At 51.7% G+C, this 13,187-nt stretch overlaps 1 protein-coding gene across 1 annotated transcript in view; it reads left to right on the plus strand.

Annotated features, from left to right (window-relative positions):
- Positions 1-1,646: 1,646 nt before the first annotated feature.
- Positions 1,647-13,187, plus strand: part of DGAT2 (diacylglycerol O-acyltransferase 2) — a 32,510-nt gene continuing 20,969 nt past the window's right edge. The window contains exon 1 of the mRNA XM_017533022.2: positions 1,647-2,036. Within this exon, the coding sequence (XP_017388511.1) occupies positions 1,916-2,036 (121 nt within the window). The 5' untranslated portion in view covers positions 1,647-1,915. The remainder of the gene's footprint in view (positions 2,037-13,187) is intronic.

The following is a 13,187-nucleotide window of genomic DNA, read 5'->3' on the forward strand; positions in this document are numbered from 1 at the left end:
TCAGGCCTTGGGGCCCAGTGACAGGGTCTGAGAGACTTATCCCTGTGGCCTTGAGAGGACTGAACAAACGGAAGTGTTTCTAGATTGCACCAGTGGCATTTATTACCTGCTGCCCTGTGCCTGTTAACTTCTGTCATTCTCCCCTCTCCCTGTGAGAACATGATACAGACCACAGTCTTATGCTGTGAACCCACAGCTAGCTGTTCCAACTATGCCTAAGAAATCTGTCTTGTCACTGCCATGCTTGTTGTCCCCACTCACTCCCTGAGCCTCCCATCCAACAAGTTGCTCCACCACATTCTGGTGGATCTCGCTTCCTATGCTCTTCTCTAGACAAGGCCTTCCCTCCATTCCCTCTACCACTGCCCTGCCTAGAGGCTCATCCTCTCTCACATGGATTCCCCCAGCCCCACAGACTCCCCACTGCCCTCCTGGCCTACAGCCTGTCCTGTCCAATTCCCATACAATGGCTAAGGGCTCTTAAAACTCACCTGATCAGTCATTTCCCTACTAAAGCTCTCCCAAGACTCAACTTCTACCCTGATGTCTCAAAAGTGGCACCTCCAAGACTCCCTCAGTTCAAGCACCCACGCCTCCCACTTTAGCCTCATTTTTGATAGGTGGCTGGGCTCCAGCCACTCCAGAGTCCCCAGCCCTGCCCCAAACATGCTGGCTTTTCTAACACTTTATGCCTATCTTTCTGCTTTGCCCTCACATCCTCCAGCTGCAAAATTCCTACCCATTAATAGGCAAACAATTCTGGAAGCTTTCTATGTGCCAGACACTACCTAGGCTCTTTTTGTACCTTACCTGATATACTTCTCAAAGCACCTCCCAAAAATAATAATTATTATTCCCATTTTACAGATATGGAAACTGAGGCTCAAGAGAGGCAGGGCAAGAACTGGACTCCTAGTCTATCTGATTCCAAAACTGCTGTACACCAACCTCTCTGGGAAATGCACCAGCCCCACTTCCCCCACCCCAAGGCAGAGTCCTCTCTCCTCTGTGGTTCCATAGTCCCCTGATTTCTCGCTTGTCTCAGCTGTTGTCACCAGTGACTGTGCGTGGCTGTCTCTGCCGCCCTCTCAAAGCGAGCATCCCAAGGGCAGAACCTGGGCTAATCTGGCTGGGTCTCCAGCACCCAGAAGGGAATAAGTGCTCTGTGGGGTTTCTTGATAAAGAGATAGAAAGCCAGAAGCAGTTTGGGTGGTTTCGACACTCAGCCCCAATCTAACTAATCCTGATACCAGTGACCAAAAGCACGACCTTCGCATCTTTGCCGCCAAAGTACAGCCCAGCCAAAAGAGAAAAGGGCCGAGCCCCTGCACGCCCTTGCCTGCGCTGCACGTGCTCGGTTTTCCTCGCCCAGGTACCGGCCGCCGGGCCGTACCAATCTCCGCGGGGGAGCGCCCGGCGGCGGACTGAGGGAGCAGCGGGAATAACCGGGCGCGCTCCCTTGAAGGAGGGCTCAGAGCTGCTCACCTCTCACTCATTCCCTGGATTCTCGCCAAGCAGGCTGCCGGCCCGCTCTGGGCCCGCGCCGAGCCGAGCCTCAGACGTTGTTCCCCCGCGAGCAAGTGGCTTTGGCCGCGGCTTGGAACGGCCAGTCCCGCCGCGCCGCGCCCCGCCCCGCCCCGCCCTCTGCGTCGCCGCCCGCCGGGTTGTGAGGTGATAAGGTGCGGCGCTCCGGGACGCCAGCGCTGTGGTCGCCGTCTCTGCTGGGCTCTAGGCTGTTTCTCCGGCGCCACCACTGGCCGCCGGCCGCAGCTGCCGGTGTCCTAGCCGCCCAGTCTCGGCGCCGTCCCGGTGCCCCAGTGCTCTGCGCGAAACCCTGGCCCCTGCGGCCGGGGCATGGGCCAAGGGCGCTGGGTGAGGCGGCTTCCCGAGGAGCCGTGACGGGGCGGGCTTCAGCATGAAGACCCTCATAGCCGCCTACTCCGGGGTCCTACGCGGCGAGCGTCGGGCCAAGGCTGACCCTATCCAGCGCTCTCACGGAGGACCTTCGCTGTCGCGCGAGGGGTCTGGGAGATGGGGTGAGTGTCAGCGGGGTGAGCGCCACCGCGCAGGGGGCTCCAAGGCCTGGGCAGCTTCCGTCCTGGGGTTATGGACCTGCGAGAAGATTTTCTGGAAAGGGCCCTGTGGCAGGCTGGTGGGTGCGTGTTCCTTCACTCTGGCACTCATCAGTTTTGGCGACTTCTTTTACATCACTGTCCACCACCACCCCCGGCTTGTTTCCCTCATCCGTGAGGTGGGAGTGGTCCCATCTCCCTGCACCAGGTGCCCTGGATGGGGCAGGATGGCATGGGTTTTGCAATCTCCTGAGACAGCCACCAGACGGGGACATGCCCGACTGGAACAGGTGTGTCTGCCCTGCTCTGCCCACGCCCATCCCCTCGCCCAGGCTCTGGAGCCCACCCAGCAGCAACTCTGAGCCTGGCACGCTTAGAACGCAGCGGGGAGGCCCCTGCATGTCTTCCAGGGTAACTGAGGTCCTCAGTGAATTGGCAGAGTTGCAGTGAATCCCCCTCCCACCCCCCGCAGCTTTTCCCATGCAAGGAAGAGCAGCTCTTCCAACCCCCACATCCCTTACCTAGAGTTGGAGAAACTGAATTGGGAGGAAGCATGCCCAGGGTTTCCTTAGCTGATACCTTAACCCCGGGAGACCCTGGGAAGTCACCACAGCCGTCCTGGTCCGTGTGTGTCTTGCATGAAGCCCCTCTCTCTCCTTCTAAGTCTGTATTCTGCTTTCTGAGCCTCTCTGACATGGATTTTTCTTTAGTAATGTGACAGTCGCCTACTCCACCCACCTCTGTTATAAAAATAAAGCCTGCTAATTATGGGAATTTTGAAAAATATAGACAAACAATTTCTAGTAAATCGACTATCCAAAGATAGCTTCCTATTAGCATTTTAGTATATTTCTTATTTTCTTTATACACATTGCATAGATACAGTTGAGGACATGCTATAGAGTTATGAATCTTGTTTTCTCCCCCTTAATGTAACATTGAGGTTTCTCTCCTGTTAATCAGAATCACTTATAATGATCTAGTGGTTGCAATAACCCACCTGCAACTGTACCACACTTTAACTGTGACCTGGGCATTGTCATTGGTCCTTATGTGACTATCGCTGTGGTTATCTGCCTCTCTTGGTGTGGGTGCTGCTTGTTGCCCTTGAAGAGATACACAGCTGCTACCCTGTCTCCGGGGCAAGTAGCCTGAGCTGCCCCATGCACCCTGGCAGTAGCCTCTGACAGCCCCTTCTCTCACTTGAGTCCTTTTCTGTTCCCTCTGTCCTTTGATGTCCTTTGGGAATGAAGGGACTTGCCTGTGTTCATGCATTTAAAGATGTTTTTGCACTAGATGGTAGGATAGGAATGTTCTCTGTGGTACTACTTCCTGGAGATCCCATTCCCTCAGCTCTGCCATCCGCAGGCTAGGAGCTGTGTCTTCCAGGAGCCAGTGACCCTGGCTGTCATGTTTTTGACTTAGAGTTTGTAACTCAGGAGAACTTGTACTCTAGCGACTGGTTTTAACCAAGCCACTTAATATCATGTCAGGAACATTCCTCCATGTTTTTATCAGATCTTGAAAACTTTTTTTTTTTTAAAACTGGGTGCAAGGAATGTACACCACGGCAGGTAGGAAGGGCTGGTATGAAATGTAAACCAGTCAGTTTAGCTTTCTGGGATCTACTTTGGTGAAAGATTGGGTGGAGTAGGGGAGGGCACTGAAGCACATTTTGTTATCTGGGCATCTCCATTAGACCTGCTTTCTACATCCTTGGTCCTTGAAGATACTCTCCAGTGGCCTAGTTTGCCTCTGCAGATAAGGTCCCACTGTTCTGAGCTGGTGAACAGCCTGTCAGTTACAGTATTCAAGGAGAGACCATGGATTCTGTGAAGGGAAGTCCTGTGATGGGTGAGAGATTGAAATAGATACCTTGGCATCTGGTTTTTTGGCCAAAAAAAGAGGCCAGCTGTGGGGGGGTGGGTAGGTGGGTGCATGCTGGTGAAGCAGGAGTCTGTATTGATATTTCCTAATTTTTGGAGGGCTGTCCTATGCCAGGCATGGAAGCTACAGAGTTCATCAGGTCAGGAGGGATATATATCCTATTCGTCATCCTTGCCTTTGGACTAGGGACTCTTCATTTAGATGAGCCCTCTGATACCTGTCTGTATCCTCAGGGTTCAGCACAGGACCCAGCATGAGATGATGGTGGTCCCAGTAAAATTCTGAGCTGATTTGTTGTGTGAGGGTTCGAAGAGCGAGGCTAGAAACAGGAGTGGGATGATGGATGCAAGTTTTGTTTAATGAGTCCTTTCTGACAGCTGTTGAGGACTACAGCAGGCTGGGGTGGGTGAGGGTGGAGTCCTACATCACTATAGATGTGCTTGAAACTAAGTGGCTAGATTGTTGGGGGTAACTGGGAACTGAGGATTGACAGTCACCTAACCTAGTCCAAAGTCATAGGATGACAACATAGAGTGTTCTCTCCAATGCTCCCCTCTCATGCTCTCTCTATTGTTCTCTCTCATTCTCCCCTCTCCAATTCTGTGTAGCTCCCCGCCTCACCTACATCACTTCCCCAGCTGCACAGAGGCCACTTTGGGGCTGTATTACCAAGGGCTCATCTAGGCTGGAAACTGAGGGCCAAGAGTAATGTTGTATTAACAGGCTCAGTGACTCAATTGCCAGTGTTGAAATCCTGCCCCACCTCCACCCTCCTGCCCTCAAATTCAACAGCAAGTACTTGAGTTGTAAAAACTAGTGCTGGATTGGGCCCAACCCTCATGTTGCAGATGGGATCACTGGGGTCCCCGGAAAGAGGGGACTTTCCCAGGGTTATCAAAGCCAGGCTAGAACCCAGATCCATCTCCCAGTCTGTGGCCTGACTCCTTAAACCAAAGGGTGGTGAGGCCATGAAGGGCTGAGTGCAGAGCTCTGTGCTTTGTAGGTTCTCAACAATTTGCTCAATGAGTGAAGGTTGCCCTGTGGTCTCCATGATGTGAGTGGCAGCTTATCCCTTATCAAGCTTGCCCTAGTCAATTAGAGAAACCAAGATCCCTCAGAGCTTTGGCTGCCAGCTGAACTTCCAGTTGCTCCCTCCCCACACCCAGTCACCCTTCAGACTTTCCAAACTCTTCCTCCTGGCCTATGAAGGAAGCCCCATCTGAACAGTCCCCACTGCCTCACAACTTCCTCTCCTACCATGTCACCCACTATGCTGCAGACACACGGCAGTCTTCCTGTTCCTGCAGCATGACTCCCAATTCAGTCTTATCTCAGGGCCTTTGAATATGCTGCCTTTCTGCCCAGGTCTTTGCATGGCTGGCTTTAGAACATTCAGTCTCCTCTCAGAGGTATTCCCTGGCCACCCCATCTAGAGAGCCACTCTCAACCACCACATCTTGTTTTATTTTTATAGCCCCTATCACTACCTAAATTTTCATGTGTGCTTATATGTTTAAGCAGTTGTCTCCCCATAAAAGCTCACACCTGTAATCCCAGCACTTTGGGAAGCTAAGGCAGGTGGGCGAATCAGGAGGTCAGGAGGTCAAGAGATTGAGACCATCCTGGCTAACACAACCCTGTCTCTACTAAAAATACAAAAATGAGGCGGGTATGGTGGCGTGCGCCTGTAATCCTAGCTACTCAGGAGGCTGAGGGAGGAGAATCGCTTTAACCTGGGAGGTGGAGGTTGCAGTGAGCTTAGATCAGACCACTGCACTCCAGCCTGGGCGACAGAGTGAGACTGTCTCAAAAAAAAAAAGAATATCAATCCCTTGGTTGGCTGGGTGCCATGGCTCATGCCTGTAATCCCAGCACTTTAGGAGGCTGAAGTGGGAGGATCACTTGAGGTCAGGAGTTCGAGGCCAGCCTGGCCAACATGGTAAAACCCCATCTCTACTAAAAATACAAAAATTAGCCAGGTGTGGTGGTACGTGCCTGTAATCCCAGCTACTAGGGAGGCCGAGGCAAGAGAATCGCTTGAACCCAGGAGGAGGAGCTTGCAGTGAGCCGAAATTGTGCCACTGCACTCCAGCCTGGGTGACAGAGCGAGACTTCATCTCAAAACAAAACAAAAAGAACAATCAGAAAGAAGAATATCAGTCCCTTGGGAACAGGAACCTTGTCTATCTTTCTCAGTATTGTGACCCCAGGATATAGCACAGTGCCTGGCACTGGTAATAGGTACTTAGTATTTGTTTTTTTTTTTATTTTTATTTTTATTTTTTTTTTTTTTTATTTTTTTTTTTTTTTTAGTATTTGTTGAATGAAGGAATCATTAATGGGACTGCCCCATTCCTCTTGGAGGAAGCCCTGCTTTTAGCTTCAGTGTGATTCCTTGAGCTTTCCTTGGGCCTTCTCTGTACCTATAACCTCCTGTGCTGCGTGCTGAGGTTGCAGCTGTTCCCTGCCCTGAGGTACCCACAGTCTGGCAAGGAGCTGGCTCCATGGCTAAGTGGCAAGTGGGCAGAGCCAGGCTCACCATAGCCACCCTTACCACTTCCCAAGGCTTATTAGAAGCCAAAGAGCCAGGATTCCAGGCCTTTTGTCTGGGATATGGCTAGGGGGCTTAATTCTCTGAGAATCTCACTCCTATCTAGAAAATAGAGTCAGAATTCTCAGATTCTCAAGGATGGAGGGTTTTGTGAACTTGTGACATTCATGTTAGTCCTTGCCATTTGTCCTGTGTTACACATACAACAGGCCTCCAATACTGTGGAGAGTGGCAGGCCCTGCTCTAGGGCATCCAGGAAGACTTCACTGAGGTAGGGACTTGGGGTGTGGATCCTTTAGTTTATTGACTGAGCTCCTTCCGTGTGTCAGCTGCAGTCCCTGCCTTTGAGGAAGTGAGATCGGGGGATGTACACAAGATGACTGTGCAGAGTGACCTTAGCAATGGAGAGAGGGGAGGTTAATCACCCTGAGGTCAGGGAAGTCTTCCTGGAAGAGGCGACATTCAGTCTGGATCTGGAAAGATGAATAGACATTAGCAAGACAAGCAGGAATATTCAGGTACAGGAAATAGCATAAATACAGGCATGAGATTTGGATAGGAGAGACAGACTGACTTCAGGGCCTCTGAGTGACCAACCGAGGCTGAGGTCCTAGTGTACTGAGAGCCAGAGACAAGAGACAGAGAGGATGCTGGATTCAGGCCTGTGGTGGCTCACCTACGTCTGCAGCAGGAGGAAGACTTGAGAGCTCATAGGAAAGGAGCCTGGTGCAGTTAGTTTCTTGGCCTTCAGCACTTTGAGGGCCTCCTCTATGGAGCTGTTGGCTGATTCGAGGGCCTCATGGGCAGGACCCAGGGCTAGGAGTCAGGCCTGGGCTCTGTTCAGCCCCTGCTTGGCCACTGACCTACTCTGCAGCCTCAGCAAACCACTACCCTTCCCGACTCTCAGTCTCCTCATCTATGAAATGAGTAGAAGTGTCAAAAGAATCTGTCCAGATTATGGTGCAGACGCAGAGAGGTAAACCTGTGAACCTTTCAGGGAAATCAATAGAAATTGGAAATACAGCTCCTTTTCTTGTGAGAGCAGAATTAGCCATTCCAAGCCCTGCATCTGCTTCCCATGTGACCTTAGGCATTACCCTGCCTCTTGGGGCCTCAGCCTTCTCATCTGCACATTGAGAAGGACTGGTTGAGATGACCCCCTTGGCTTCCCTTCATCCCTGCTGTAGAAATGTGATTCCAGTCATGTCCCTAATTGCTGTGGGACCCTTGAGGTCAGCCACCTCCTTATTCTTGTCCTCAGCTTCTCCTTGTGAAAATGGTGCAGTCATCCACTTGGGACCAAGGTAAGTGCCCCTGAAGAACCTGTCTCCCATGCTTGCCCATGTATTGCGATGGGGACATATTTTGGAGATTCCTTGGTGACATACCTACAAGCTGGTAGTGTTGCCATGGTAACCCCTTCCACTGCAGTAGCTACTTTTTGAATGTGTTAGGTCACGGTGGGTGGGGGTAGGGAAAGCGGGTCCCTGGGGTCCTCAGCAATCATGTCCAGGGTCCTGGATGTAGCTCCATGTTCGGTTTCAGAAACATGGCATCCTAAGAGCCTCACTTCCTTGACTCTACCTCTAGGAACTCTGTCCTACTTGATGAAAACCGAATAGATGGAAACCCAGGTGTATGGAGTAGCCCGAGGAGGGGCTTATATTCCCTTTAGGGTGATCTGTGGATAAAAATTCATTAGTGGATTCTAGCAGAGCACAGACGGCCCTAGTTAGCAGCAACTTCCTAATTTAATGCTAATGAGGAAACCTAGAGAGGGGAGGAAGAGGCTTAGGGGCCCAGCAAGTCTACAGATCCTCAGCCTAGCTCCCTGCAGCAGGCCCTGAGGACTGACAGCCCACTTCCCACCTGGCACACCTACCATAGCTGTGTGCTGACTCTCTAGTAGTTTGGCTTCTCCTTTGGGCCAGATGTCCCAGTGGGTCCTGCTTCAAGGATACCTCATTTGCAAAACAGAACCCTTAAAGGGGATTATTAGTCTTTCCAGAAAATAACTCACTGGCGTTTTGGGACCAGGTAGATGGCTAGCTAGCTGTCTTAGGGCTCTTAGGTACCAGTGGAGGGAGTGGGCTGTGACTGGCTGTCTGCTGTCTTCTATGCCTTCAACATAGAGGCCAGGACTCCTCGACCTGTCTTTTCCAACTAGACTCACACAGTCTGTGCTGCAGTCTGGCTAAACTACTTGCAGTTAATTCCTCAAACTTGTTCTCTCTCTCATTTTCGGGCCTTTGCAATGCTATTTGCAGAACTCTACTATCTGGGGTTCTGCCCCTGTACCTTCCTCCTGGAAGGCATCCATAAGAACACCCTCCTGTGGGGGTTGGGGGTTTTCCCTGCATTCCTGGTCCTGAATGACCCTTTGTTATAATTGTTTGCAGCCTTGTCTCCCAGCCATATCTGGGGTGGACAGCCCAGGAGCAGAACTCAGCCTCTAGCAGATGCCCAAGAAGCAGAGGAGAGGCAGGGTCTAGAAGCTCCCCTCCTGGTGTGGAGCCTGGCATGTAAAGCGTACTTAGAAAGCACTGGTGTGAATGTTAGTGTTTGGCCTTCACCCTTCTCTCTCCCTTCCTCTGGGGCCTTCCACTGTTGCCCAGACATTAACCACTCTCCAGCTGGAGAAGACATTTCCCTCCTGATTTCCCGGAAAGCTCTGCTTGACCCTCTGTCCTGGCACAGGTCAGTCAGCTGTGGGTGGACTTGTTTCTGTCTTTGTCTAGGCCCTGTTTATTAAGCAATCAGTCATTCAGTAAACATTGATTGAGGACCTTCTCTGTGCCTGACTCTGTGCTGAGTACCAGGGCCCGGATGAATGAGACATGGTCCCTGCAAACACATACACATACCTTTTACCATAATGAGAAAGGGCTGAGTACAGGGGTGAGTTGGGACAGGCAGGGATGTGGTCAGTCCAACCTAGGCAGAGAAGAAGGAAAACTTTCTAGAGAAAGAGTGAACAGGTTGGTCTCTAGCAGGCCAGTGCTCAGTGCCTGGCAGATGCCTGGTAAGCGTGTGCTAAAAGACTGACCAAACAAGACTTGGAAGCAATAGAACTCTACCTGGAGGCACTGCAGGCGTGTCAGAGAGTGTGGGGAGACTTCCTGGAGGAAGGAGTCTCTGGCTGAGCACATGGTGAGGCACCAAGTGGAGACAGCTTCTTGTGTGAGGCTTGCGGGAACCCAGTCCTGGCATGGGATTCTAATAGAAGCAGGCATAACCCTCCAGAGATGGCAGCTTTGCCATGATGGGCCTCTCATCATCATGTGTGTGGACTCCCACTGAAAGGTACCTGCCTGGAGGAGCCTGGAAGAGACCTCACCTCCAGCCTTGATGAACTTTCATCTCTTTGGCACTTGGCCTGACTTCCTAGACCTCCGTGGGGCTGGAAGAGTCCGCCAGGGGACAGTATGTACTGACCCCCACTCTGCTACCTCTTCTCATGACATAGAACCTGTGACCATGCACCTCTTAAAAAACTCTATTTGCTTTCTCTGTCTGCATGCAACTTGTCCTTGCCCCTTTGGGGTAACTTGGGGGTGACCTTCTCACTTACCTAGACCCAGGGCAGACATTAGGTCCAGATGGACCCAGGTGTGGCATCCTTGGGGTTGGGCATGTGGACAGAGTGACCCCCCCCGCCACCTCAAGGAGCCCAAGAGGCTGTTCGCACCTCTCTTAGCTCGCTGGCATCTTTCTGGCTCTCTTACATTCATGCCAGACACTCTGTTTAGCCCTTTTCCATAAGTTAATTAGATTCCTCATGACAATCCTGGATTAAAGCTAAGGAGGACACTGAGTCCTGGTTGCGGGGGAGTGACTTGCAAGGTCTCACTGCAGGTAAGAATCAGAGCCAGGGTTTGAATCCTAAGTCAGCCTGTCACCTATGCCTCTGTTCCTAGGCAGGGCAGGGATTATTTTACACATCAAACAAGAGAGGACACCGAGGCTTACTTGGTAATTAACCAGCATTCATACAGTCTTTACTTTTTATGAACTCTTGCCTATACATTATCTCATTTAATTCCCACAACAATCTGGCGAGGTAGGTATTAGCCCCACTGTACAGATGAGGAAGCTGAAGCTTGTATAGGAAGTGATTCATCCAGGCCACTTCCTATGAGTTAGGGTCCGGGTTCTTCTGACTCACGGTCCCCGTTCTCTGCACCTTCTCCAGGCTGGCATGCCCCCTGCCAGATAGCAGTGTGGAGGTGGGTAGAGGAAGCAGTGTGGGCTGTTCAGAAGTGTGAGCTGCCCACATTCTCTGTCTACCACTGCTTCCCCATGTGCGCTCAGGGCCTCTTCTCCATAGGCCAGGGATCCTCCTACCCCTCTCTCTATCTCATTGCCCCAAATTATTTTTCTTCATAGCTCTCATTGCTGTCTGATGTTACATCATGCATTAATACAGAGGTTTTTTTATTTCTCCCTCAGCAGAAGTTAAGCATCCTAATAGGCAGGACATCATCTGCTGTGCTCACTACCTTTCCCAGGACTAGTATTAGAGCTTAGTACCTTGTATGTGCTCTATGCTTTGGGTCTTACTCTGTCCCTACCCACCCACCTCCCCCAGGAAGCCACCTTTGACCACTCATTCCAACTTGTTTATTCTCAGCTTCTATTTCGGGCAGTCATGCACCCCGCTTTCTGGGCTCTTGAATATTTGGGTCTGCCTCATTAGAACTCCCTGCAAGGCTTTGTTCCAGCAGTTTCCCCCACCACATTGCCCACTTCCCTCCTCTTTGTCCCCTAGATCTTGTCTTTGGGGCCCTGGCAAAGTCTCATGGTCTCCTTGGAGCCTCCTCTGCACTACCATCACTCTGCGACCTCTTCTCTTAACACACACCTATGGCCATGCGCCTCTGGAAAAACTCTGCTTTCTCATTATGTATACCCCTTCCCTCTCTGGAGGTGGGAGGAGCAATGCCAGTAGCCACTGCTTAATCACCTAACAAATGCCGCATGCGCCTTACACACATTTTAAAATGTAATGTTCCCAAAAATTCTGTGAGGTGGGGATTATGACCCTCATCCTACAGATGAGAAAACCAAAGCTACAGTTAGGTGACTTGCCTGAGCTCACAGAGCCAGGCAGGGGCAGAGCTAGTTCAGGGCCTTCTTTCACAGATTTAGGGGCTTGGGCTCAGATACTTTTGCCCTCAGGCATGTAAGAGGAAGCCCAGAAAACTTGGGTTTCATCAGCCCCGAGGTGTGGCCTTCCTTGTCACTTTGATATCAGATATTGGGCAAAGAGGTACTCATAGACACCCTTCAACACTCCAGCCCTGCACTGGGCCCTGGGTCTGAGGGCTGCTTGGAAGCACATGGGTTGGGGGGTAGGGAGGAATCACACTCCTTGTACTGCCAGTCTCACCAGAACATCCCCATGAGACTTTAAGCATGATATGGACAGAAAGGGCTTTGCCAGGCTGTGTTCCTGAAGTTTGGGTATGAGCTGGCTTGTTTAGTGGGGCCAGCCTTCAACAGCATGGCATTGTAGAGGTGATGGGGGACCAGGAGCCTGAATCCCTGCCTTAAGTCCTGGCTCCCACACCCTGACATCAAGCAAGTGGTTTTGAATCTTTTGGCCTCACCTCACCTCAGTTTCCTTCTCTGTGAAGCGGATTACCAGTCCTCCCCTTGTCTGCCTTCCCAGAGAGTGCTTTGGGACGGTAAAACCCCACATAGACACAGGAGAAGTGGATTACTTTCTGGGTGGTAAGAGAGCTGCTCCGGGTCTCACTGTCAGCTCTACTCCCTCTGCCTTCCCCAAATGTAGGAGCAAATGAGCTGTGTAAAGCAAGTGCTGCCCGGGAGCAACTATTTGAGTCAGTTGTTGGGAATCTTCCCCTACAGCCTGTCTCATCTCCCCCCACAAAACAAAGACACCTATAGGTAGCAGGGTTGTGTTCCCTTTATAGGCGGGGAAACTTGTGCCTAGGGAGGGCAAGAAAGGCTCATCCCCCATCTCTGGGGTTGGTCCTCAGTGATAGGGCTGGCTTGGCTTCCTGCCAGGTAGCCCAGTCTAACTTGGGCATCCAGGCCTATAGCTGCCTCTGAGGTAGCTCTGGATTTACTTACGGATTTGCTCAACCATGCAGTAAACCTCTATGAGCTCCTTTTACCACAGACAAATCAGGTACCAAGTCCTGGCACCCAAGAGTCACTGGCAGTGGGATAGCCAAGTAAAGTGACACTGGTGCTGTGGGAGTGTGCAGAGAGGGTGCGGGTGTGGTGAGGGAGCAGGTTGGAGCTGGGACTCAGCTGGATGCTGAGGCTCCCTGGTGGCCCTCCTCTGGAGTCACGAACAGTCAGACAGGGTGTGAAGGTGGGGGCATGTGGTGGCATCTGATTGCAGCATCGACATCCCCACCAGCTTCTGTTGGGCTCCTCTCAGCCACAGCTGGGGCAGAGGAAGTACTGACAGCCAGGTGGCAAGGGCTAGCAGTGGCCTGGGGGTGCCCAACCGAACCCTGACTTCCCATCTGCCTGAGCAACTATACCAGAACTGCTGCAAGGTGGTAAGCTCTAAGTCCCAAATACCCTGCCAGGAGTCCTCAGGAGGGTAGATGCTAGAGATCACAGACTTCACCCTCCTTACCCCCACTTCATAGATGGGGAAACTGAAGCCCAGAGAGGTGAGGAGACTTAGCATGGGAGTT

Source organism: Cebus imitator, unplaced genomic scaffold (assembly GCF_001604975.1).
Source record: "Cebus imitator isolate Cc_AM_T3 unplaced genomic scaffold, Cebus_imitator-1.0 Scaffold79, whole genome shotgun sequence".
NCBI lineage: Eukaryota > Metazoa > Chordata > Mammalia > Primates > Cebidae > Cebus > Cebus imitator.